This window comes from Mirounga leonina, unplaced genomic scaffold (genome assembly GCF_011800145.1).
Source record: "Mirounga leonina isolate KUSES-001 unplaced genomic scaffold, KU_Mleo_1.0 Mir_201, whole genome shotgun sequence".
Classification (NCBI taxonomy): Eukaryota; Metazoa; Chordata; class Mammalia; order Carnivora; family Phocidae; genus Mirounga; species Mirounga leonina.
The window spans coordinates 24,902,193-24,928,395 of record NW_023270504.1 but is presented as its reverse complement, the minus strand read 5'-3'; the positions used below and the strand labels follow the sequence as shown (position 1 = coordinate 24,928,395).

Here is a 26,203-nt window from a genome sequence, read left to right as displayed (position 1 = left end):
TGCAGGGACAGATGAAGTCTTTTAGCTTGGGATAAAGTAACTATCTGGGTGTGGATGGGGAGAAGCCAGCAGGGTGTCCCAGAAATAAAGCCCTTGCATGTAGTTTTAGAGTCCTTTACAATCACAATCAGCTTTCTCCAAACACTCACCTTTGTCCTCTACCACAATGGGGGTCAGATCTACTGCTGACTTCTCCTCTACCTTCTCCACATCAGCAACACCTGGCGGGGGGAACAGATGGCATTGAGAGTGTATAAAGAAGAAGGTTCTGGGGTGTCTGGCTGGCTCAGTCGGTACAGAGCATGCAACTCTTGATCTTGGGGTTGTGAGTTCGAGCCCCATGATGGGTACAGAGGTTACTTAAAAATAAAATCTTTAAAAAAAAAAAAAAGGAAAAAAAGAAGGATGTTCTCCTCTGTCCCACACCATAGCCAACCAGAACAGTCTTAACCCTACATCAATGATTAATGTCATAAAAGATGTCTTAAGGGGTTAAAAACCCTCAAGTTAAAATCAAGGGTCCAGGATTCTCCAGTGTGTCCCTTCCTCCTGATATGTCCTTAGCCCAGCTAGAAGTCCAAGAGCTTCACAGGGATCTGGATGTAATAACTTGAAAATGTGGATACCTTTGGGCTCTGTCTCCATCGGTTCCTCTGTTCTCTCCTTCACCTCTGCCTTTTCCACTTTCTCCTCTCCCTCGGGAGGTTCAACAAGGACTTTTTCGTCCTCTGAGGCAGGGGCAGGGGTTTGTGTACACTTCAAAGGAAAAAATACAGAAGCTGAGGCAGATAGACCAACAACCGAAAGGATGAGTGGGCTTATCCATTTATCTTCGGTATGGCATCCAGTCACTCCCCCAGCTCTTACCTCAACGGTGGCCTCGGGGGCTGCAGACTTAACCTCCTTTTCTCCTTCTGCACTCTCTTCCTCTTTAAGGCTATTCTCCTCTATTTTTATCCCATCCTCTGCAGATCAATAGAAGTCAATTAATTAGGAAGAAGGTTCGAGATCAGAGAGAAGGTCACGCCTTCTCAGTTGGTCTCATCTTTAATTGTCCTCTCGTGCCTTTAAGAGCCAGCCCTATTCTTAGGACGGCTCTCCTAAACTGAGAGGGAGATTGCTGTGTGTCCTGCCAGACTCCCCTGTCAGAGCTGAGCACAAGAGAGCAGAAAAAGCACTGGCAAGGACAGAAAAGGACAGTACAGGCAGACTTACCAGCAGGTGGGGCAGGTGCAGGGGTATTGGGTTGTGTGTCCCCTGGAGTGGAGGGTGTAGGAGTCTTTGGGGAAGGTGACCCTGGCTGAGACATTTTCTTGTTTTCTTCTACTTCAGCAAGTTCAGGCATGCTCCAGCGCCCATTGACATGTTCAAACTCCTGAACCTGTAGCAATGGGACAAGAAAGTGAAGATCCAATTCCAGCTCTAGGCTCCTTTCCTGTTGGCCCTCTAGTTTCCCCTAGAAACTCTGAACAATGCAGAGGGGCTCACCTTCTTTCGAATCAAGGACATGACACCAATCCTAGTAAGGACATGCTGGCGAGACAGGCCTTCTCGGGGGACACCATCAGCAAAGGTCTCAGCCCCATCTGCTCCTGGCTCACATAAATGTCGCATGAAAAGAGATACATAAGCCCTGTAGTAAAGAAGTGAGAAATGAGTTAAACAGCAATAAGGCCAACTCCTAGATGAGATCTTTCCCACTTATCCTAGACAATAACTCTGGCTCCATCTTGACATAAAGCCCGCCATCACACTGAAGGCCAGTTCTCCAGACCCCACACCACGCCCTGGGTTCTCCTCCAGGGAAGCTAGGAACACAAAGAACCCTATTACTAACGGCTACACCTGCCAACTTCAACAGAGAAACTGCCAATCTCTGCACAGCCTGGACTAGTACCGTGGAATGACCACAGATCAAAAGCTCTTGCTTGGGGGGCCTGGGTAGCTCAGTCAGTTAAGCGTCTGCCTTCAGTTCAGGTCATGATCCCAGGGTCCTGGGATTGAGCCCCGCTGAGGCCCGCATCAGGCTCCTTGCTCTCTCTCGCTATCTCTGTCGTTATCTCTGTCTCTCTCTCAAATAAATAAAATCTCAAAAAAATAAAAAGAATAAAAAAAAATAAAAGCTCTTGCTCTACATCAGTCATTCCGGCTCTCAACTTACTTGAACTCTTTCTCTGATTTGCCTCGCAGATCTCTCACAAGCCACTGGGTGGTAAAAGCATCCTGAGGTGGCATCCCATATCGCATAATTGCATTAAGAAAGGCTTTTCGCTGACGAGCATTAAAGCCAAGTACCTAGAGAAAGAAGGCGCCTAGGTGAGAGGGAGCAGGCCTTACTCCATCAAAGACCAAATATCTAGCACTCACCCACCCCCTCCCTAGACTTATATGACACTTACTTCAATATTCCCACCAACACGGGCCAACAGAGGAGGCAATGGCTTATCTTTATCATTCCGCAGGCCCTTACGACTGGGCCTGCGGGGAGCTGTAAGAAGAGAAGGATACATGAGTGACACTGGTAGGGGTGTTAATCAAAGCGATATTTAAAAAGCTAGCAGAAAGGCATAGCTCTCACCTTCTGAGCGTTCATCAAAGTCTTCATCACCTTCCTCTGAGGCCACTGAATAATCGGACTGGTTGTCGGACTGGTCGTCCTGCCAATCTGGAGGGAGAGAGGGCAGATGAGCGGGGCCCACTGCTCTAGTGGAACGGCCCATGGGTGGGGGGCGGGGCCGGCCACACACACCTCGGTCCTCCTGGGAGCCATCATTGTAGTTGACCTGTTTACGGATTCTTTTTCCTTTGCCCAGATTTCGGGCTAGATCTTCTTGCTGCTGCTCATAATGGTGCCGCAGCAATTTCTCCCAGTAGTCAGGATCCACACTTTCTTCCTGTTTTATGATTTCTCGTTCTACCTCCTCTTCCTCCTGGGACAGAGGGAGGGCCAGGACTCAGGGGTGCTGAAGTCAGCACCACCAGCTACCCCTGGTCCTCACAGTTCCCATTCTGCTAGCTCCTTTTCAGGACTGGACTCTGACATACTTAGTGTGCCTGCTTGGACCTAAGAACTTAAAAAGAAATTTAATTGACAAGACACGGGTCCTCATAATTACATACAGATTAGCAGTCAACATAACTAAAGAAAAACATGGGATGACACTGTTATCACAAAAGAATGAAGAGACAGTCTGCTTTCTTCCAACCCCTTTGACTGACACCTATACCGCTGGGAGACAGCAAAATGTAGAAAAGAGAGGTTAGATAGCAAGGCAGAACGGAAGGGCTTCTGAAATGCTGCAAAAGATTTCTTAAGACATAAAGTAGAAGGGCCATAAGCTCTTCTGTTCATTACTTCATAAAAGTTTGCCAACTATGTGCAAAAAAACAAAGCAAAAAACCCAAACAAATTATACATACATATCCTATGTCCCAGTAATGTTTATGCTCCTCTGAAATTCTTGTATTTTTTTCAAACACTTCAGGATCAGTAATTGATTCCAAATCCCTCACATTAGAACTAAACCACTACTAACAGCATAGTAACAGAAACAACCTAAATGCCCATCATTATGGAACTAACCGAACAAATTCCTGGTGGTGGGGAGTGGGCAAAATGGGTAAAGAGGGTCAAAAGGTACAAACTTCCAGTTATAAACAAGTCCTGGGGATGCATTGCACAGCCTGGTGACTACAGTTAATAACACTGTATTACATACTGGAAAGTTACTCAAAGTGGTTTTTTTGTTTGTTTGTTTACTTGAGAGAGAGAGAATGCACACATATGAGCAGAGGGAGAAGTAGGCTCCCCACTGAACAGGGAGCCCGATGGGGGACTTGACCCCAGGACCGAGATCATGACCTGAGCCAAAGGCAGACACTTAACCAATTGGGCCACCCAGGTGCCCTCAAAGTAGATCTTAAAAGTTCTCATCACAAGAAAAAAATTGTATTAAGTATGCATGGTGACAGTTGTTGACCAGACTTATCATGGTGATCATTTCACAAAATACACAAATATTGAATCAATTTGTTGTATACCTAAAACTAACATTAATGTTGTCTGTCAGTTACAACTCAATCTTAAAAAATAAATAAGCTACAGTACTTCCAAACAAGGATATATTATGCAACAAGAAAAAAGGGAAGGGGAGTCTGGGCTGGCTCAATCAATAGAACATGCAACTCTTGATCTCGAGGTTGTAAGTTTGAGCCCCACAGTGGGTGTAGAGATTACTTAAAAAAATAAAATCTTTAGGGGGCGTCTGGGTGGCTCAGTCTGTTAGGCATCTGCCTTCGGCTCAGGTCATGATCTCAGGGTCCTGGGATCGAGCCCTCCATCGGGCTCCCTGCTCAGCAGGGAGTCTGCTTCTCCTTCTCCCTCCGAAGCTCCCCCTCTGCTTGTGCTCTTTCTCTCTCTCACCCTCTCACTCGCTCTCTCAAATAAAATTTTTTTAAAAATAAAATCTTTTTGGGCGCCTGGGTGGCTCAGTCGTTGGGCGGCTGCCTTCGGCCCAGGTCGTGATCCCACAGTCATGGGATCGAGCCCCGCATCGGGCTCCCTGCTCCGTGGGAAGCCTGCTTCTCCCTCTCCCACTCCCCGTTTGTGTTCCCTCTCTCGCTGTGTCTCTCTCTGTCAAATAAATAAAATCTTTAAAAAAATAAAAAATAAAAAAAATAAAATCTTTTTTGGGGCACCTACGTGGCTCAGTCATTAAGCATCTGCCTTCGGCTCAGGTCATGATCCCAGAGTCCTGGGGTCGAGCCCCGCATCTGGCCCCCTGCTCAGCAGGAAGCCTGCTTCTCCCTCTCCCACTCCCTCTGCTTGTGTTCCCTCTCTCACTGTGTCTCTCTGTCAAATAAATACAATCTTTAAAAAAAATAAAAATAAAAAAATAAAATCTTCTTTGGGGCGCCTGGGTGGCTCAGTCATTAAGCGTCTGCCTTCGGCTCAGGTCTCCCTCTCCCGCTCCCCCTGCTTGTGTTCCCTCTCTCACTGTGCTTCCCTCTATCAAATAAATAAATAAAATCTTTTTAAAAAATAAATAACACCTTTTTTAAAATTTTGAAAAAAAAAGGAGGGGAGGTCTTTATGTACCAATTTGGACTAAATCTCCAAGATTGATTGATTGATTGATTGATTTAAAGATTTTATTTACTTACTTGAGAGAGAATAGAAGCAGAGGATAGTGGCAGAGGAAGAGAGGGGAGAGGGAGAGGGAGAAGCAGACTCCCCACTGAGCAGGCATCCCAATGAGGGGCTCGATCCCAGGACTCGAGGACCCAGGACCCAAAGGCAGACGCCTAACCACATGAGCCACCCAAGCACCCCTTATTTATTTATTTTTAAAAGATTTTATTTATTCAAAGAGAGTGCAAGCAGAGGGGGGAACAGGGGCAGAGGGGGAGGGAGAGAGAAACCCAACAGACTCCCCACTGAGCTCAGAGCCTGGTAGGGGGAGGGGGGGGCTCAATCCCACAACCCTGAGATCATAACCTGAGGCAACATCAAGAATCAGATGCTTAACCAACTAAGCCACACAGATACCCCTAAATCTCTAAGATTTATTAAGTAGACAAAAGCAAGGTACAGAACATTATGCATAACAAACTACTTTGTGTTTAAAAGAAAAAGGGAGGAGCGCCCGGGTGGCTCAGTTGGTTAAGCACCCAAGCAACTAACTCTTGATTTCGGCTCAGGTCAAGATTTCAGGGTTGTGAGATCGAGCCCCATGTCGGGCTCCATGCTGCGCCTGCTTAGGATTTTCTCTCTCTCTCCCTCCCCCCCGCCCCGCTTTGCGCTCGTGTACTCTCTCTCAAAAAAAAAGGAAAAGGGAAAAAGGTGTTTGTGCGTGTATGTGAGCACATGCACATGTGCATATATACGGATAGATATACATGTAACTTATATGCACATAAAATACCTTTAGAAAAATATACAAGAAACTGAAAACATCAGTTATCTCCAGGGAGGGAATTAGATGGGAAAGAGATACCTTGTACCTTTTGAATCTTGACCAGTAAATCACTCTTTATTCAAAAAATATGATTTATAAAAGGTAAACAGCAGCTACAGTTACTTATGAGAGAGGACCACCTATATACCTGAGTAGCTGAGAGTAGAAGTTATCAATGGGAGGACCCCCTGCCCTTCCCCAACACTCAGCACGTGCTGCCCCAGCCAATCACCCCCATGCAGCCACTGCCCTGACAGAAACCCGGAGCACCTTACAGGAGGGCTGCTGTGATTGAATACCACTGGTCCACAGACCGAGGTCAGAATTTTCAGCCACAGTTACACACAACCGAGGCTGGCCGCACCACCTCCCGAGGAGAACAAAAATAATGGGTATATGTGAGAAAAACATAGCAAGGGGGATGGTTTTGAGTGAGAAGGGTGAGAAAAGATGGGAAAGACTACCAGAAATCTATGTCAATTCAAAGAACCCTGATTTGAGTGGTCTAAAGGGGGGGACAAAAGAGAAAGTAATTTTGTTTTTTTTATTTTATACTTCACTTCTAGGAGGAAAAATTATTAAAGAAGCCACACATTTATCAGTTTTAGGTTTTTTGTTTTTGGTAAAAAAGATCCAGAAAAGGAAGGGAAGAGAAAAAGGGAAAACAATTCTAATGTTTTAAAAAGTACAGGGAAGTAGGCTGCTTAGATATGTATCTCATCTCTTGCCTTTTCTCCAAAGAGACTTGAGATAGCAATCAGAAGTTTATTTGTAGGGTTAATAAAATATGTAAGCGAAAATGAGATTCTGATAAGGAAGAGCTAATATACATAAAAGTTTTCAGTGTGAAATTTGGCTGTGAGTTTCCTGACAGCCACAGCAAAAATGAGAGCATGACTGCCCATATGTAATACTATTTATTTTCAAAGGAATAGATAGATCAATTCATCAATGTACTTACTGACTTACCTACAGATGTTTTCCTCTTGTCTCAAATACCATTCTGGTCTCAATAACAATTTCCAGACCAATCACCAAGCACAGCATTGCCTTGGACTCATACTCACCCCCATCTCTTCTTCCCGCACCACGTACTGGGCCACTTTGAACGAGCTCAAATATTCATTCATGCCCTGCAATTCTGTGTCTTCTGTCTCATCCTGATTACGGTCCAGAAGTCGCTCAATGGCCTTGTCATCATAGTGGATAACACTGCTATCTTCTCCCTCTTTGTTGTCTCCTCCTATAAAGAATCAGAGGTCCACACCCTCAAAGTCAGCTTCAGCAGCTGCAGTGGTAAAAAATCCCACAGGACCCTAGGGCCAAGTCTCAGGACCCTAAGTATCAAATATATCCTTTCAAGAGGCCAAACCCCACACCAAAACAAGTTTTCCTGCTAGCTTACCTCCGTCTGTGGCTTCATCCTTAAATAGTTCCTCAGTGCCAAACTTGAGGATGTCATCAAGCTCCTGTTTGGACATGGATCCAGTCTTGGAGCCCAGCCCGGGCCGAACCACGAGATGCGTCAGCATCATCTTCTTCTTTGCCACCTGCGTGATGCGCTCCTCCACTGACGCACGGGTCACAAACCGATATATCATCACCTTCTTATTCTGCCCAATACGGTGAGCTCTGCTAAAAGCCTGAAGTTGGGCACAAAACAAAGTCAGAAACTGAAGTAACCATATTTTCTGGCTTCTGCTCTTGCCCTGACATCCACATAAGAAGCTAAATCCAGCACGAGGCAGCTTGCTTTCACATGAAACTCTAAACTCACCCCCCGCCCCAGACCCCACCCTCCATCATGTTACTCCAAATAAGACCACAGCTAACCCAAACTCTCTGGCTCACAAGAAGGTAAAAGACATAAAAAGAATCTAATGTTTCCCCCTGAAACAACTAATTCCAGATGGTGGAGTCTTCGCAGAGAACACTTGCATTACCAGTGAGTTACTGTATACAAAGACCGCTACCTCTGCTCACCTGGATGTCATTATGGGGGTTCCAGTCAGAGTCATAGATAATAACTGTGTCTGCAGTGGCCAGATTGATTCCAAGGCCCCCGGCTCGAGTGGAAAGCAGGAAGCAGAACTGTTGAGCACCCGGTGCTAAGAAAGGAGCCAAAACACCATTAGAAGTGTCTCCTAAGGGGTGCCTGGGTAGCTCAGTCAAGTGTCTGCCTTCGGCTGGGGTCGTGATCCCAGGACCCTGGGATCAGCCCATCTCAGGCTCCCTGCTCAGCGGGAAGCCTGCTTCTCCCTCTCCCACTCCCCCTGCTATGTCTCTGTCAAATAATAAAATCTTTTTAAAAAAAATCCATGTAATGAGCCACATTAACAGGTTAAAAAAACATTCTGATTGTCTCAAAACATATGCAAGTGCATCAGATAGATTTCTAGCATTTATTAATGATCAAAAATCTTACATTAAGGGGCGCCTGGGTGGCTCAGCTGTTAAGCGTCTGCCTTCGGCTCAGGTCATGATCCCAGGGTCCTGGGATCGAGCCCCACACTGGGCTCCCTGCTCCACAGGAAGCCTGCTTCTCCCTCTCCCACCCCCCTGCTTGTGTTCCCTCTTTCACTGTGTCTCTCTCTGTCAAATAAATAAATAAAATCTTAAAAAAAAAAAAAGTGTCTCCTGAACTCCAATTAATAAATGTAGAAGGCATGTCAGAAATACAAAACATCATCAGGCAAACACCACGGTAGTAATCACTGTAAGCAAGGTCCACAGATGGATGCTGAAATCAATGTGCAAGTTTAAAGAGAAAAGGTGCATGACCATAGTCTCGAATACCTCCCTCATCCAGTTATGGAATGGGTAAGTCATGGGGGTGAAAGGCAGACACAGAGAATACACTCAGTAATACTGTAATAGCGTTGTATCACGACAGAAGGCAGCTACACTCATGGTGAGCCTTGTCCAATCACTACCTTGCACAGCTGACACCAATGTAACACTCTTGTGTCAACTATACTTCAAATTAAAAAAAAAAAAAAAAAGACATTTATCAGTATTAATTCTAATGGGAAAAAGAGTAAGTTTACCGTCGAGAAACTAAGTAGATACCACCTGAACTGAGTGATCAAGGTTAACATCCCCAGTAATGGGACATTAGCAACATCATGTCCTCCCCCTGATATGATGCAATGAAAAGAATACAGCACTGCTTCTATGGCATTCTTGCCCAAAATGTCTACTAAGCTCAACCTGCTATGAGAAAACACCAGACAAACCCAAACTTAAGATATTCTAGGGGCGCCTGGGTGGCTCAGTCGTTAAGCGTCTGCCTTCAGCTCAGGTCATGATCCCAGGGTCCTGGGATCGAGCCCTACCTCAGGCTCCCTGCTCCGCAGGAAGCCTGCTTCTCCCTCTCCCACTCCCCCTGCTTATGTTCCCTCTCTCGCGGTCTCTCTCTGTCAAATAAATAAAATCTTTAAAAAAAAAAAAAGAGAGACATCCTATAAAATAACTAACCAGTGATCCTTGCAAGTACCAATGGCATGAGAGCAAAGGAAAGAATGAAGAACTGTCACAGATAGGAAAGAAACACAACAACCAAATGCAATGGGGGATCTGGTATTGGACCCTGAAATATGGAAAAGGACATTAGGAGGAAAACTGGTAACATTCAATTAAGATCTACAGTTCAGTTACTAGTATGCCATCAATCATCACTTCCTGCTTTTGACAGTTATACTGTTATTATGTAAGCGGTTATTATTAAGAGAAGCTAAGTGAAGAATATATATGAACTCTGTATTATTTTTTCTTACTTTTAAGTCCAAAATTATTTTATTTTTTTATTTTTTAAAGATTTTATTTATTTATTTGACAGAGAGAGACAAAGCAAGAGAGGGAACACAAGCAAGGGGAGTAAGAGAGGGAGAAGCAGGCTTCCCGCTGAGCAAGGAGCCCGATACGGGGCTCGATCCCAGGACCCCGGGATCACAACCTGAGCCAAAGGCAGACGCCTAATGACTGAGCCACCCAGGCACCCCCAAAATTATTTTAAAATAAAAAATGAGGGGGTGCGTGGCTGGCTCAGTCGGAAGAGCGTGCAACTCTTGATCTCGGGGTCATGAGTTCAAGCCCTACGGTGGGTGTAGAGATTAATAAAAAAATAAATAAACTTTCTAAAAACTAACTTAATCAAATTAGAAATAAGAAGGAGGAGGAAGAATGGGAGGAGTGGCAGCTACGGAGACAGGTATGCCACATATTTGCGAACTGAGCTTGGTAAAGTCTTGGTCCCTCTCTGGGACTCAAGATACAACGAAGAGGGTTAAATAAAATGCTCTTCGTGTGGCAAAAAGAATGAAGACTCCAAACGGAAAAAAAAAAATCTGCCAGGAATAGTCCAAAACATCCTTTCAATCAAGGCATTCAAAAGCTTTATTCTTCCATATCACAATTGACAAAAACTCTAAAGAACCATAAAGAAAAGCAGACAGACAAAAACAAGTGATCCAGGAGCGCCTGGGTGGCTCAGTCGTTAAGCGTCTGCCTTCGGCTCAGGTCGTGATCCTGGGGTCCTGGGATCAAACCCCACATAAGGCTCCCTGCTCGGCGGGAAGCCTGCTTCTCCCTCTCCCACTCCCCCTGCTTGTGTTCCCTCTCTCACTGTGTCTTTCTCCGTCAAATTAATAAATTAAAAAATCTTAAAAAAAAAAAAAGAACAAGTGGTCCATACAAAGACATGAGTAAATGAGAATGCATGGACTAAAACCACTCCCTCCCACTTACCATTGAAGCGATCAATGGCCTCTTGCCGCATGTTCCCAGTGATCCCACCGTCGATACGTTCATACTTATAACCTTCATGTTCCAAGAAATCCTCCAACAGGTCCAGCATTTTGGTCATCTGGAAAAGGAGCACAGTTCAGTGAAGGGGGAGTCAGATGACAGTTGCTTTCCTCGCGTCGCTGAGGGCAGTCTGCTGCTTTCTCCTCAAGCTCCCAGCCCAGCCCACACAATACCTGAGAGAAGATGAGTACACGGTGCCCACCCTCCTTAAGGTTCTTGAGCATCTTCTGAAGCAGCAATAATTTCCCCGATGCTCGGATGAGGGCACTGCCATCATACATGCCATTAGGCATTTTAGGGGCTTCCTGAGGAAAGAAGCCAAAAAGAAACAAACTCTGAGCCAAATGGAGCAACTCCAGCGCAGCGGGGGCCGAGAGGAGACAGGGCGTACCATCGCAGCCACAGGGAAGAGGTATGGGTGGTTGCAGCACTTCTTCAGATCCATCACCACATTTAGCAGAGAGACCTGGTTGCCACCCCCTCGAGCATTGAGTGCTTCAAAATTTCGAGTAAGAATGTACTTGTAGTATTTCCTACATGGACAAGATGGAGAGAGAAGTCAGACTCGAGAGCCTTTAGAGGACTCTTAACCTTTATACGACTCATGACACAGTGCCAAGGTCTGAGACCTTCCTTCCAACACATCTCGCTTTAGGACCTAACGGCTGGAAACCTAACAGGCACCACCGCCAGCACCATCACGTGAAGGAAGGTATTTAACTACATAAGAACTACGGCATGAGGTTTCTGTGTGATCTCGCTTGCTCCCGTCACCAGATGCCTGGCAGCAGAGTACAGGAAGGAATCAGAAACACTGTGCAGACTAGTAGGTGTCTAACTACTTGGACAAAATGGAGCCAGTGCTTCTGTCCCTTCTGACTCACTTCTGCATAGGGCTCAGCTCCACGCGCACAATCAGTTCTGTCTTGGATGGCATATTCTTGAACACATCAGCTTTGAGCCGCCGCAACATATGAGGGCCCAGCATGTCATGCAGTTTTTTAATCTGGTCCTCCTTGGCAATGTCGGCAAACTCCTCCAAGAAGCCTTCCAAGTTGCTTCAGAAAGAGAAAGGAAAGTGATATAGGAAATGGGCAACAGGAAGAATTAGAAGCAGAATTATCAGCTGATTATGGAGAAACACACACTTACTGGAATCTCTCGGGGGTGAGAAAGTTGAGCAGATGAAACAATTCTTCTAGATTGTTTTGTAATGGAGTCCCGGTCAGCAACAGCTTGTGTTGGAGTGAGTAACCATTTAACACCCGGAAGAACTGGACAAGCATATGGAGAAGGTGAAATTCAATGAAAAGAGAAATCTGGGAGATGTCTGCAAACCTGAGCTGTTTCACTGCCCAATGGTTAAGCCTCCACTCCGCCCCCCCCCCCCATCTCCATCCCCCTTTTAAGGCCTGGCCACCAAGAGCAATCACAAGTGAGGAGGGAAGGCAGAGACTGTTTGACCCTTTCCTCTCCTCCCAGGTCCTCCCCTTAAGGAGTAGGTGGTACTAGAAAACTCAAACCGGAGGCAATAACCTCCCTCCCTTCAGTCTCACCTTTGACTGATTGTTCTTGAGCCGATGCGCTTCATCCACAATGAGGCAGGCCCAATCAATGGAACCCAAGATAGCCATGTCAATGGTAATCAACTCATAGGATGTCAGCAGCACGTGAAATTTCACAGATGCCTCTTTCTGCACAAAGAGGCAACCTGGTCACTAACGTTCAACCCCTCCAGTTAAGGTTAACCCAAGGGACTTATGGGGTTTTCCCTCCTCCCAACTGTTATCCTTCCGCCTCACCGCAGGGACTAGAGTCAGAAGGAAGCCAACTAAGCCCGCAGCAACAACTCCCTCTAGGGTGGTCTTCCTCCCACTGAGATACCTTCATGCGAGAGGCTTTCTTGCCACCACGAATGGCATTGTCTTCAAAGGAGAACTCATTCTCTCGGATGATGGCACGGCTGTCTTTGTCACCCACGTAGGTCACCACATACATATCTGGAGCCCACATTTCAAACTCCCGCTCCCAGTTGATGATGGTAGAAAGAGGGGCACTCACTAGGAAGGGGCCTTTGGAATGACCCTTGGAGAAAGAAGAGAAGTGGCGGAGTAAGGACTGCGGGCCCCAGCACCCATCTCTACCACTGCCCCCAAGGCCGGCTGAGAACTGGCATGTGTGCTACTACTCCTACCCTCACCTTTGTCTACGCAGGAGAACGCCTGGCCTACTCCTTCCCACTGCACACCCACCTTTACAAAGAGTTTAGAACCCGACCCCATCCTGTAAATCTTTCTGTGCTAATTCCACTCACAACTCTGCTTATCTCAACGGGTATTTGTTCCCCTAAGACTGAGGCTCTATGCATTCACCAATGATTCTACCCGGGGCTCCATCCCTTCAGTCCATCTCTGTGTACGTGTGTCTATCTTACTGTCATTCAATAATGTTCTTCAAGTTCCGTGACCAATTTTTTCCTTCCTTTTTCTCTCTCCTCAAGAGCGTGAAAAAACCACAAACACAAAATACCCACACACAAAACAACTAACAGCCCAGTGTTCCTACCTCCTTGTAGAGAGAATAGAGGAAGACTGCTGTCTGGACAGTCTTCCCAAGGCCCATCTCATCAGCCAAGATGGTGTCGGTGCCTTGAGCCCAGGAGAAGCGCAACCAGTTCAAGCCCTCCATCTGATAGGGGTGCAGGGTTCCACCCGTAGCATCCAGGTACTCTGGCTGTCGCTCATACTTCACTGTTGGCTGAAGGATGAAATGAAGGAAGTCAAGAGCTGGCAAGGAACTCCCTTCCTTGCATAAGACAGCAGATGCTTGCTCCTCACACATCCTCACTAGATCCTCAAGAGCCACAAAGAACTGTGGGAAAGAAGATCCTCAACGGCTACTGTAACTTTGCGTTTGATTTAGGATCCTCCAGGAAGCAGGGGACTAATCCATCAGACCGACTGAGATCTTGGTCCTACAGATCTCTGAAGGAAGACAGCATCATATAGCCTCCCTAGCAATATAGTAATTCTGCTAATCAAGATCCACCAGGTCAATAATCCTATGTTCCTCCTAGAGTCCTCTTTTTTTTTTTTTTTAAGATTTTATTTATTTATTTGACAGACAAAGAGAGCCAGAGGGCACAAGCGGGGGGAATGGCAGAGGGAGAAGGAGAAGCAGGTTCCCTGCTGAGCAGGGAGCAGGGAACCCGATGTGGGCCTGGATCCCAGGACCCTAGGATCATGACCTGAGCCAAAGGTAGATGCTTAACCGATTGAGCCACCCCCACATCCCTAGAGTCATTTTTTTAACCTTAACAGTCCTTATGTTCTATTCCACAAATTAAACCCAGACAAAATAAGCCATGAATTAAGAGTCAGAAGACCCAGGTTCCAATACAAGCTTCATAAAAGCTTAGTTGTGTGACCCATCCCTAGGTAACACTTTCTCAATCACAGAAAATACCATCTCCTATGTTTTTATTTTCCTGATGATGCAAAGAGAAAGTGACGCTGGCATTTCTGTCGTTCAGAGGTGTGGACAAGTGGGGAAGCCGTCCAGCTCGGACACTGCCACTGGCAGAGCCGCACTACAAGCACCATCCAGAGACTGGAGCACAACCGTACCCTCCTCCTTCTGCCCCAACTCACATCAACTGTAGGAGTTTCAGGAGGCCTCTCCAACTTCCTCAGCTTCACCTTCTTGAGCTTCTTGCCTGGTCGTCCTTCCTCACCCCTCATTAACTCCCTAAAGAAGACAGACATCACACAGCTACCCAAGGTCCTTCCCGGCAAGAACCAACTCCACACCTCAGCAAAGCTACCCACCTGTGGTTCCAATAGCTCTGCTTGAACAGGTCGTAGTCCTGTATTTCCACATCCTCGCTCTCCCAGGATGCCTGATCGTAGGGCAAGTCCCGCCACTTGATCAAGTAGTGGACGTGGCCCTTCTTGTCCACACTGAAAGGTCAAGGAGAAAAAAATCCTCACAGCCAGAAGGCCACTTCTCACTCTCAAAAAGTGCCCAAAATGCACGTTCCAAACTAGACTTCTAGGAAGGCCAGATGCCACACGTATTTAGAATCTCTACCACACCAGTCTCTGGACCTAAAATTACACCTAATCTATAGTTTTCTCCTATGGCTCAAATACCAAGATTCAGTAAGATAAGAATAATAAAATGACATATCTCTTCCAAGTTTAAATCACCGTGACATCCATTTTCTTACTCCCTTTGGCAGCAGTCTTCCAATGGATATGCTGCCTGCCTCCAGTACGCCCAAGACCACCACCAGTCTGGCCCAGCTCCACTGGTACCTGTGGTTGAGAATTCGGTGGATCATCATCCACTCAGGTTTTATCCCATAGCGATAGAAGCGTTCCTCCATCTCTGCAAATTTAGGGTCTTTGTTCTTGCGCTTCCGGCTCTTCTCTTCATCACCACCAAAGTCCCCAGAAGGTGGTTCGTCCATATCATTCTTCCGCTGATAGTTTCGGAACATCACTTGACAGTGCAGCTCCAACTGCAAGCAGGAAGAGACATCAGCCACCATGGAGTGGCATCCGCTCCTTCCAGCCACAAGGCCGTTTCTCATGACCCTCTTCACTGCAGCCCCCAGATCTCTAGCCTATCCCAGGTTTACCTGCAGTTCAGACACCCAGGAGCAGTGCCAATAAGACATGCCTTGCCATTTCACAAAGAACTGCCGCTCTGGCCGCCCCTCCAGGGGCTTGGGAGAGGGAGTATTGGGATCAGCATCTGGAGGCCGAGGCACTGGTGTGGGAGATGGTGGCTGACCCCATTTCCAGATTAGAATCTTCTGAACTTTGCCCTTAAGAGCTGGACACTGACAGAAAAAAAGAATTCAACAACAAATCATTACCAAGGAGAGGAAATGATACAGCCCATAGCCTCAACCTTATCAAGGGATTATTAAAATCTCATTTCAAGAGGTGCCTGGGTAGCTTAGTCCATTAGGAGTCCGACTCTTGGATTCAGCTCAGATCATGGTCTTGGGGTCATGGGATCAAGCCCCACATTGGGGCTCAGTGTGGAGTCCGCTTGAGATCCTCTCCCTCTCCGCACCCACCCCCATTCGTGCTCTCTCTCTTCCTCTCCCTCTCTTAAATAAGTAAATAAATAAATAAAATTCTTAAAATCTCATTTCAAGAAGGACCATACTAGCTTAGAATAACAGAATTCCCTCTCCACTTCTGGACTTCATCCAGAATTTGAGTGACACTATCACTCCTATCTGTTTAACAGAGCCAGTAGCTAGACTTCAACAATAACCCACAACAAGGAGAGCACAGAAAACCCACAGACCTAGAGCCCAGAATTCCTCTCATAAGCAACTGAAAAGCAATTAAGTGACCCTATTAGCCATTCTAAACTACCAAGACCCCAAGGCTGGGTGTGAAGACAGAATGGATGCCCTAGGCTAGATGAACACTGCTTTAAGAACACCCCTTAAAAGAGCTGGCAAAGCATCAACTCTTCTGTTCAAAGTTAATCCTACATTTTCCCAAAGCTATCCCCAGACTACATGAGAAAGGAAAATAACCTGTCTCAGGGCTAAAGATAAGAGTTCTCCAATGACCTCTCCTGCACCCCAGCCCCCGAAAGCCTACATATAAAAGAGGTATACCCTTCTGCTAGACCACACTACCCACACCTCCCACCTTGGCTGGGGTCAGTCACTCACCGTACAACGGGGACAGAGCCATTCGCCATTAGGGATCTCTGGAAGTGGGGGGTTCAGGCAGTGGATGTGGTAGGATGAAGGACAGGTGTCACAGCAGAGCAACTCCCCACCATCCTTACAGACACGACAGAATTCCATATGGTGGTCATCCTCCTCTTCTGGGTCTCCTCCAACCTCTTCCAGGATCTCCTCACCCTCCGAATTGTCCTCTTTAGCCTCCCACTGGATGCCTTCCTTCTCCTTCAGTAAAGGACCACAGAGTCAGATTATTACCACCCCCCACCCACCCAAGTCGGAACCACACCCAACATTCTTTTGAATGCTTCCCAAAGTCCACACCAGCAACACCACCCAGGCCCAAAAGATCTCTATCACCCCACCCTTCCTCTTGAGGGTTCCAAAGGGCCACAATGGCCAGGTACTCACGCAGTGTGGGCAGCTCCACTTGCCCTCAGGAGCCTTCTCCATATCTGGATCCAGGCAGACCATGTGGTAAGCTCGGGGACAGGTATCACACAGGATGATCTCACCGCCTTGCTGGCACACCTCGCAATAGTCCTGGTGGTCTGTCTCATAACCATCCACAGCAGTCACCTCCTCCTCGCCTGGGCAAGGAAGAGGGAAAGCCCAGTTATTAGAAAAAAACTACCTCCCCCCACCCCTTCTAAAATAAACCCAACCCCGATCTCCTTAGGGAGATTCTTCCCCAGTCATCCCCACCCCATCCCATCACACACAGACCCAAAAAAGAAACACACCTTTCTTTTTCTTTTTAGTGGTTCGCAGTTTCTTGCGGCTGCGGCTACTGCGGCTGGTGGAACCATCAGAAACGGAATAGCTATTGATACTGGCATCGTCGAAGTCAGACTCTACATCCAAGTCATCATCCTCACTCTGGCAGAATGAGAAGAAAGAAGGTCAGCGCTTGAAGCCAACAGGAAGGAGAATGCTAGAGAAGGGATCGCTCTTACTAGGGGTGCGAGAATCCCAGCAAGGACGGTCAAGGAAGAAGCCTAGTCCCCGTGTTCTAGGGCCAACAGTCCCCACTCTTACGTGCCTACTGCGAAGGCTAGACCTGGACATAAGGTTAACGTCGTACTAGATAGGGCACCCTCCCCACAGGCATGGGCTGGGCTCTCACCGAGGATCTCTTACGCTTAGAACCAAAACCTCCCAGCTTGATTTTCAGGGGAGCTACTTTCTTGGGTTTAGGCTTCTTGGCATCGGGTACACGAGGGCTGCCCTTGGGCTTCCTCCGAGCATTGGGACCTAAAATCAGAAGAGCACAAGTAAGATTATATATTCCAAATGCACGACAAGGCAGAAGATGGGGAAGATAATACAATGTTCTCCACCTGAGCGGGCTTCCCTGTGCCCAGCTTCCCAAATTTCCCTCGTAAATCCAAGATTCATTTCCCCCTCACACTCCTCTATCTGGAGGCTGACAGAACAGCATCCCCATGCCTCCTCTGTCTTCAACATCCCACACCCACACCATCCCGCCTCGCAACGGGTCCCATTTCACCTTTGCCCTCCTTGGTCTTGGCCTTGCGGATAGGCACCTCCACAGGGGGAGGAGGTGGGGCAACTTCAGTGGCCGTCACCATGCTCTCCACCACAGCCACCGCCGCCGCCGCCGCCGCCGCCACTGAAGCCCCAGAACTGCCTTTGAAGGGATTGTTGGTGCTGAACTCACGCCACTTTGCACCCAAAACCATCATCATCTTGGAGACAGCAATCTTGGGGTTTTTGGCAGCAATGAGAGGTCTGGTGGAAAAACGGACAAGAACAAAGAGGAAAAAGTTTAAGAATAAAAGAGAGAGAAAAAGAAGCAAGAAGATATTATATAAGCACTCTCCTCCCTGGGGCCCAAGACCCTCCTGTTTACCGGACAAACTGGCTGAAGGCCTTGTAGTTGGTGAGGGTGCGGTAATCCTCCTCTGAGAACACATGGTCAATGTCTTCCATGCCCCAGTCTTCTAGGAGCTGAGCGGAGGATTTAGGCTCCTGCAGAGAGAGCAAGGTCAAGGACCTGACACCTAGTGCCCACACTTGCTAAAGGGAACCTGAGCTGAGATAAAGGCTTGCAAGCCCAGGGGAGGGGAGAGGAGAGAAAATCATTACAAACGGGGAGAGAAGACACTCGAAGGGCCAGTGCAGTCTCTGGGGGACAAAGGACAGGGACAGGACTGTCGACAGCAAGCATGGAGGACATGACAGAGGTCAAGGCACCTTTGAATCATCGTCATCATCATCCTCCTCCTCCTCTTCCTTCCGCTTGGATTTGCTCTTCTTTTCTTTCTTAGGTCCAAGCTTCTTCTTCTTCTTCTTGCCAGGGGTATAGTCGCTGCCCTCACTGTCTGAGCGCAGAGCCACCTCTTCCTCCTCCTCCACAAACTCCGGCCCCTCCCCAGAGCTGTCCCCCAGCTGCCGGCACAAGAGCATACGCTGGAGCAGGGAAAGGGGAGAGGGAGAGGGAGACAGACACACACATGCTACACACATGCTGACCTCAGGACAGCCCTGAGGCTCATCCCCAGGACCTGGGCCCACCACTCTAGAAGAAGAAACAAACGCCCCCCACCCCTCAACCGTTCTCATCAGAGCTTCTCCCTTCTTCTTCTTATTCCCCAAAACATCCAGTCACCCACTCACCTCCTTTTTTTGGCGCTTGCTCTTAGGGATTTTAGGGTCCCGAGGTTTCTTAGGCTTTTTCTTCTTCTTGAGCTTTGGAGTCTCTGCTTCTGACAAATCCTCTTCTGGGTCCTCTTCATTTTCTACATGTATTTGGCAGAAAGAGGCAAGTAGAGAAAAGATCAATAGCAAAAGGTTAGAGCCTAATCCAGAGGCTTTAGACTATTCCCCCACCTCTTGTCCCAGATTCCACTGAAGAGAACTGCTATACTCACCACAGAAGGAAGCTGATACTCAGGACAAAAACAGACAAAGAGAGAGCTGTATATACCCAAAATAGGCCTGTCAGGCCAGATCAGGCCCACCTCGGGCAGCTGTCCAGACCCTTGCCTCCTCTCCTTCATCCCTAACAGGAGTCCTCTATATGTTCACCAGTGCAGCTGAAGCAAGCTGCTTAGAATTAACCAAATAAGAGAAATAGGTCTAGCCCTCCTCCAACTGTCCACCAAATATCCTACAAACCAGGGAATGAAAATGAAAGGTCCTACCCATAAGGCAAAAACGAGAGAATACACCTTCACTACATTCCCAGACGCTATCAGTCCAGGGGTCCCAGAAACCACACCCTTCACTACCCACTTCGGGTCATCATTGCTTAAAACCACCAGAATCCTCAAGCCCCAGGTTCAGTTGTCAGCCCAATATCACACCCACTCCCAAACATAATTTCCTTTCCCCATCTCCAGCTCCACTGCTCCTCCCCAGCTTCTCCTGGGTCAGTAGCCTCTTCTCCCCAGGGGCCCAAATCAGCCCAGCTGTCACCATCTCCTCCACACACCACCCCCCCATCCTCCTCCCATCTGGCTCCACCTCCTCCCCTGGCTGGGAGCACACACAAAGCCTGGGGTAATACTGAGAGCTCCTGGGCAGGGATAGGTGGGAAGGGGCACAGAGGGGGAGGAGAAGGCCAGGACGCAGCTTCCTTTGTAACTAACACACATTCACACCACCTCCCTCCTCCCTCCTCTCTCTCCTTCTTCCTAAGCCACCCCCGCCCAGGGAGGGGGGGAGTGGAGAAGGGAGTGGAGAAAAGGAGGGAGTGCCTCACCCACTGAGGAGAGGGAAAATGGCTCCTGACCGCAGAAGCCAGCCCAGGGCACCCAGCTGCCAACATAGGACAGGAAGTAGCAGGGGAGGGGGGTGGGGTTGAGAGAGGTAGCCGAGGAAAGACTACCCTCACAAAGACTTCCCAAATTACTACCTGGCCCCAGGTCCACATGCCACTTCTCCTAACACCTATTCTGGGATGACACAGTTCTCAAGAGGCCACTCTTAATGTCCTAGGCAAGGAAACCCAAGACAAACATGAAGGGTAATACAAGAGGGACTGGGTTACTCCCTCAATCGTAATTATTTCTCCAATCATCAAAGCTAAGATTTAACAAAGGCTCAGTGGAGCTATGATCAGAGCATACAACCTTCTCAAATTTTTGATATCCAAAGTATTTACCTTGAGGAACGGGAGCCCACGAGAAGTCTCTACAACTCAGTTTCCTCCTCACCACCTACCTCCCGAAGAGTCCAAGCCATAGATCCTAAACCACCTCTCATGGATTAGTAGGAGCCACCTAGCCAACAGATGGGAGTGATGTCTACACCAAGAAAAAAGGAGCAGCACCTGGACAGTGCTGGACAACAATATGCTTCCTTCAATCCTACACATGCTCTTCGCCCCTGACCCCACAACTAGCCCTAAAATGCTTCTGGCTCCGCCCTTCCTGAGCAAGGCAGATACTAGGGAACATGAGACATTAAGCTTGACAAAGCACCATCAGCCTCCCCCCACTCAGCCCAGGATCAGGCCAGGCATAAGAAAGCCCCTCCCATTCCCTTGGGAATGGAACACCAGCCTGGATCTCACCAGAAAGAACCATTTTCTTCAGGCTTCTCCCCAGCAATCCCCATGTCGTCCCCCTCACTAATCAGTTACAGCTCTTGGTTCCTCGTCTCCCTTACCTCCATAAAAGCTGGATATAAGGACAAACCCACGCAGGTGAAGGGGATACCCATTCTAAGACCCCCAAACTTCTCAGGCAGATAATGTGCTGAGACAACATGCAGCAAAGTAGCTGAGACATAAAAGATTTGGGAAAGGGGCAGGAATGGGGTGTGGCAAGTGGAAAAACTGGGTCATGCTACAGCTTGGGGCAGAGTTCACCCTGGGAGCCTGCACAACTCCCAATCAACACGGGGGCAGCCCCAGACCAAGGGGCCAATGGGAAGCCAAGATGTGGAACCAACATTGGCTGGATAGCACTACTACTCCTCTGGCCCCTCACAGAAAGGATCAGATCATATTACCTGTACCACCACCCCACCCCCACCTTGGGCAACAGCACAGAAATTTGCCACCTTGGCCTACACAGTGATGAGACTCAAGCCGAAGTTTCTTATCCCAACAACCGAAGACTCAGGAACAACACTGACCCCTCTCCTAAGTGGCCTCAGTTTCAAACGAAGACTTCCAAACTCAGAAGACACCAAATGTAGAAACATCTTTCCCAGACCACCTCAACTTGCTGCTAGAGCTAAGGAGAGACAAGGCAGAAGTGAAATATGTTTGATGGGAAACAAAAAACAGGACCAGAAAGCTCCGGAATTAAAGGAAAAATAAACATAAGCAGAGAAGATTAAAAAATAGCATGGAAAAAAAAAAAAAGCTTGAAAAAAGGTCAAGGAAACAAGTAGGTGACTTAGCTAGAAGCTCTTTAAAAGACAGACGAAAGAGACATCCACTTAGATGCATGACATCAATCACCATTTGAGAAGAGACAAGGGCTACTCCAATCAGGCAGGATGATTCTAACCATACGGGTTTGGCCAGTCCAAGGAGCCACCCCCAAACACAGACAGAACAACCCCCAACACACCTACACAAACACTTCATGCCACCAGCCCAAACCCTAGGCTCCCTGCAGGGAGGCAGAAGCCTCTAGGAAAAAAGCCTATATTATGTCCACTTGCCATGGGAAGGGGGGGTGCCCAGGGTGTCACCTCTGTTCTTTTGCCCCTCCCTAGTATATCCTTCAGGCTGTGACATCCTACCCCTAGCCCCCATCATTTCCCCACTTGAAACATTCCAGCAATCTGCCTGGCTAAAAGCGCTGCACATCCCAGCTGAGGAGCGCAATTCAAACTTCACACAGTTGAGAAAGCACAGAAAACCGGTAACTGATCAGAAGCTAAAAATAATCAGATAGAGAGTAACCAGCACTCCCTTTCTCCTTTCCACAGCAGCAACCACAGGATCCTGCTAACACAGATGACCTGCAGATCTCCAACATGCAATTCTCAACACCCACCCCCCCACACCCACCCCGCCTCCAGGGGTCCCAGCCACCTGCATTCCTCCATGGACCCACACAAGGTAAGGTCGGCCAGCCCAGAGAGCTCCCTCAACCGGGAATTGCATAGCATTCCTGAAGACAGTGCAGCAAGCTTGCATCTCAGTCCCAGAGCCCAGGAGGCACATGGCTTCCACCCCCTCCCACAAGAGCTCCGCAGAAGGGAACCACTCCCTTCGGATGCCCTCCACCTCAGACTCTGCACAGAGAGAGAGAGAAACTCAACCCTGCCTCACCAGAGTCGCTAGGGAGGGCCCACATGCCTCCTTCCTGCCCTGGGCCCTTGGGGAAGATGTTACCTGGGTGGGGTGGGGGCAGGCTGTTGTTCAAAAGTGCATCCATATCTTCCTCCTCGCTGCCCGCCGAGCAGGGGGACGGGGAGCCCAGGCCCGACGCCATCCCCTTCCGCTCCCGGCCAGGGAATTGGCCCAGCTGCTCCTGCCTGCGGCCTGGGGCCCTCTACACTGGCCCGAGTCACTGTGCGGGGGAGGGGGGGAAGAAAGAGAGAACAGTCAGTGACGCGCACTGTCCCCCTCCCCCACACCCACCCGCTCTTTCCGCCCACCACCACCAGCGGCCCCCCCACCCCAGCCACCCTAGCAGGGCACCCGAGCCACTCAGGCTGAACTTAGTTCCACACTCCTCGAGGGCAGCCCGGAAGCCGGCTCCCCAACCGGAGCCCCCCGGATGAGCGGGAGCGACGCCCCCGAGGGCAGGCTGGTGCAGGCGTGGGGAGGGGGAAAAACCAGGCTGGACCGAGCAGGGTGTGACGGGGGGGCGGGGAGGGAAGGGGGTCCGAGTGGCCACGGCGCGGGGGGGCCCGGGGGAGGCGGCAGGCGGCGAGGCGCTCGGGGACACAAGGTCACTTGGGGGTGGGGGGGCACCTCCCTGCGCCTGGGGAGGGGCCAGTCCCCAGACAGGGCAGCTCTCCAAAGGCTGTCCTCTGGGACAACTCAGGTTCTCCGGAGGAGCTGCGGGGCCGAGGGGGCGTGGAGGCTCGGGCGCTCCAGGGGGCTGGAAGCTGGGACGCGGGGGGTGAGGGAGCGCCCACCGGGCAGGGGGCCGGGCCACGTGTCCCGGGGGGCAAGTGAGCAAAGGGCGAGGGGGCGGGCGCCGGGCATTGTGGGAGACCAAGCCCGAGGTGGGAGTCGCGGGGAGCAAGACTCGGGCCGGCTTAGGGCGGGGGTGGGGGGGCAGGGCGCCCTGCAGGCAAGGGAAAGGAAGGGTCGGCTCCTCTGGGCAGGGGGCGGTCCGCGAGTCCGGGACGTCTGAGGAAGAGGTGGGTGGAGGGATGAGCTTGGGGGCTGGTCGGGCTGAGAGAGGCGTCTCTTTGGGAACCCCGTGCTCTCCTCACCCCGGAGCCGCCGCAGGTCGCGCTGGGTCCGGCCCGGTGTCACTCCCGCTCCGGCTCCTCCTCGCCGCGGCCGAAGGGGGGAAAATGGCTCCGGCTCCGGCGTCGCCTCTTAAAGGGCCCGAAACACCGGCCGGGAAATCCCACCGCACAGGCCCCGCCCCCCCACGGACAGCCCATAATAACCTCAACCAACTCCAACCCCCCCCCTCCACTACCGCCACCCTCCTCCCTAGGTCTCCCGGGCAACCCCCGCCCCCTCGTCGCTCAGGCAACCGTTGGCCACGCCCCCTTCGAGCGCGCGCGCGCGTGTCACCCGGGCAACCACCCACCTCCTGGCCATCCCATAATACACACGGACACCCCCCACCACCACCCCCCCACACACACACACTCCATACACCTATATGCCAAAGCTGTTGACATCTCATAATATTGCAGACCTTTTGCAACTAACCCTTTCCCCACCTCAGACATCCCATAATAGCCATCCTTTGCCAACTTCTTCACTCTTGGCCCCTAATGCTAACATCCCATAATAATTCGTCACCTCTCCTTCCCCATGGCCATCCCATAATAAGCACCCCTCCCAGCACTTCAGCCTCACAGCCCATAATACTCATCCCCATCCCCCACAGACATCCCATAATAACCACTCTTCATCCACCCCCAATTTGATATCCCATAATAGTCAGAAACTCCCCCCACCACCACCACATTACAACAACGGACACTTCGGCCTCCTCCCACACACATCCCGTAATAATCAGTTTCCCACTTTCTATACTGACATCCCATAATAACCAACCCCCTAGCCTGAGCTGCCCTCAGCCCCTGCAGGCTAGGGTCTAGATCCTCACACCACCACCCTCAGCCTTCATACATTCATTCAAACTCCACAGCCCATAATAACCACTTCTTCTCTGTCAAAGAGATATCCCATAATGATCCGCAGCCTTACTGTCACCCTACAGATGGACATCTAATCTCCCTTTCTCTAAACGCTCCAAAGATATCCCATAATTCTACTCCCCCATCCACACCCTGATATCCCATAATAATGTCAAGGAGCCCGTGGTGCACCAGACATACTCTAACACTCCCAGCGCAGCCCAGTGTCACATCCCATAATGCTTCATCTCCAGCCACCACCCCTATACCTTTCCAGCCAGGCATCCCATAATATTCATATTCAAACCTCCCCCACCTCCACAGGCTGTCAGTCTATTCTAACACCCAGAGCCACAAGGGTGAAGCAGGCTACCCACACTGCCCTGTGCCGGCCTCAACTTGTACACACCTTTATCCCTTTCTGGGCCAAAGCAGTATCCTGGCATAAAGCCTCTTGATGTCTAGAACAAACCCTACCTTCCCTCATCCCATCATTTCCAGACACTTAGGAACTGAGAGTCAATCTAGGGCCCCACCCAATCCCACCAAAATCCAGTTATTCTCCAGATGCTTACCTTCAGCTCTTAAGTTTTGAGTAAGGCCAACCAAATACCATGCTGACCAGATGAGCCATTTACATGAAGTTTAATTCAGCCACAGCATCCCATAATAATTACAAACTCTTATCTTTAGAAAGGAGTCTTTAGACTATTTCTTAACATTTCAGCAGCCCTTCTCCCACGTCACCCCGCCTCCCCAGGTCAGGTGGTCCAACACGCCTGGGCCACTCCCATGGATGGACAACCCACCATGATGTGAAGTGAGGATCCTGCTATGTATATGCCAAGAACCAAGACCCGCTGTCCCTCTCCTCACGGCTACTCATGTTCATTCAACAGATGCTGCCAGAGCACCTAGGAAGGCACCAAGCTGGGCACCACAGGGAATGCAAGGACCACAGGTGCCTCCCTTCAAGAAGCATAAACAACCCATAAAACTATGAGACAAGATAGAATGTCTGATGTCAAGGGAACACTGCAGAGTGCTATTTCCCAATTTCCTATTACAGAGAATAAAACAAATCCCAACTGGTCTCAGGAGAGATCAGATCCCAGGAGAGGTTCTTGATGGTCCTTCTAGAGGCTAGAAGGTATTCCAAAAGGATTTATGATATAGATGGGTGGTCAAGATATCTCCTATCCGTTCCCTACTGCACTAAGGGATTTTGATTAGAAAGCAATGTCCATCTATCCAGTGTTTCTAATACTGAAATCCCATAATATCATCATGTGCCTCCTTCTTGAGAGACACTTAACATGCCAGAATTGTTACCCTCATTCTTGAACACCAAATTCTGCTCACCCTCAATGTCCTGTATTTTTTAGCCACTTTCTTGTTTATATCCTGAAGTCTCATACTTCCAACTGCCCCCATTCTCATCTTGTTGGGGCCCCAT

The 26,203-nt window shown here is 49.2% G+C and overlaps 1 protein-coding gene and 1 non-coding gene across 10 annotated transcripts in view; both read right to left on the bottom strand.

Moving 5' to 3' along the window:
- Positions 1-23,972, bottom strand: part of CHD4 (chromodomain helicase DNA binding protein 4) — a 30,273-nt gene extending 6,301 nt beyond the window's left edge. For 3 of the 9 annotated variants that reach the window (XR_004683384.1, XM_035028386.1, XM_035028387.1), the window contains exons 1-34: positions 23,860-23,967; positions 22,805-22,982; positions 19,123-19,244; positions 18,700-18,915; positions 18,356-18,474; positions 17,993-18,234; positions 17,609-17,736; positions 17,226-17,361; positions 16,894-17,072; positions 16,468-16,707; positions 15,406-15,609; positions 15,080-15,285; positions 14,591-14,722; positions 14,414-14,510; positions 13,329-13,520; positions 12,648-12,848; positions 12,320-12,457; positions 11,916-12,037; positions 11,648-11,821; positions 11,155-11,296; positions 10,937-11,068; positions 10,704-10,821; positions 7,941-8,065; positions 7,363-7,600; positions 7,025-7,200; positions 2,750-2,930; positions 2,579-2,665; positions 2,400-2,488; positions 2,162-2,295; positions 1,489-1,633; positions 1,216-1,381; positions 868-965; positions 627-756; positions 150-221 (exon numbers count right to left, since the gene is read on the bottom strand). Coding sequence is in view for 8 of the 9 variants with exons in the window: in XM_035028386.1 (XP_034884277.1) it covers positions 150-221; positions 627-756; positions 868-965; positions 1,216-1,381; positions 1,489-1,633; positions 2,162-2,295; positions 2,400-2,488; positions 2,579-2,665; positions 2,750-2,930; positions 7,025-7,200; positions 7,363-7,600; positions 7,941-8,065; positions 10,704-10,821; positions 10,937-11,068; positions 11,155-11,296; positions 11,648-11,821; positions 11,916-12,037; positions 12,320-12,457; positions 12,648-12,848; positions 13,329-13,520; positions 14,414-14,510; positions 14,591-14,722; positions 15,080-15,285; positions 15,406-15,609; positions 16,468-16,707; positions 16,894-17,072; positions 17,226-17,361; positions 17,609-17,736; positions 17,993-18,234; positions 18,356-18,474; positions 18,700-18,915; positions 19,123-19,244; positions 22,805-22,904 (4,981 nt within the window). In the remaining variant the exon portion in view is untranslated. Of the gene's footprint in view, positions 1-149; positions 222-626; positions 757-867; positions 966-1,215; positions 1,382-1,488; positions 1,634-2,161; positions 2,296-2,399; positions 2,489-2,578; positions 2,931-7,024; positions 7,201-7,362; positions 7,601-7,940; positions 8,066-10,703; positions 10,822-10,936; positions 11,069-11,154; positions 11,297-11,647; positions 11,822-11,915; positions 12,038-12,319; positions 12,458-12,647; positions 12,849-13,328; positions 13,521-14,413; positions 14,511-14,590; positions 14,723-15,079; positions 15,286-15,405; positions 15,610-16,467; positions 16,708-16,893; positions 17,073-17,225; positions 17,362-17,608; positions 17,737-17,992; positions 18,235-18,355; positions 18,475-18,699; positions 18,916-19,122; positions 19,245-22,804; positions 22,983-23,133; positions 23,155-23,859 lie in introns of those variants that run through there. The other 6 variants (XM_035028389.1, XM_035028390.1, XM_035028388.1 and 3 more) reach the window with 5 other exon arrangements.
- Positions 1,051-1,190, bottom strand: LOC118025866. The gene has a single exon (XR_004683427.1).
- Positions 23,973-26,203: the final 2,231 nt, after the last annotated feature.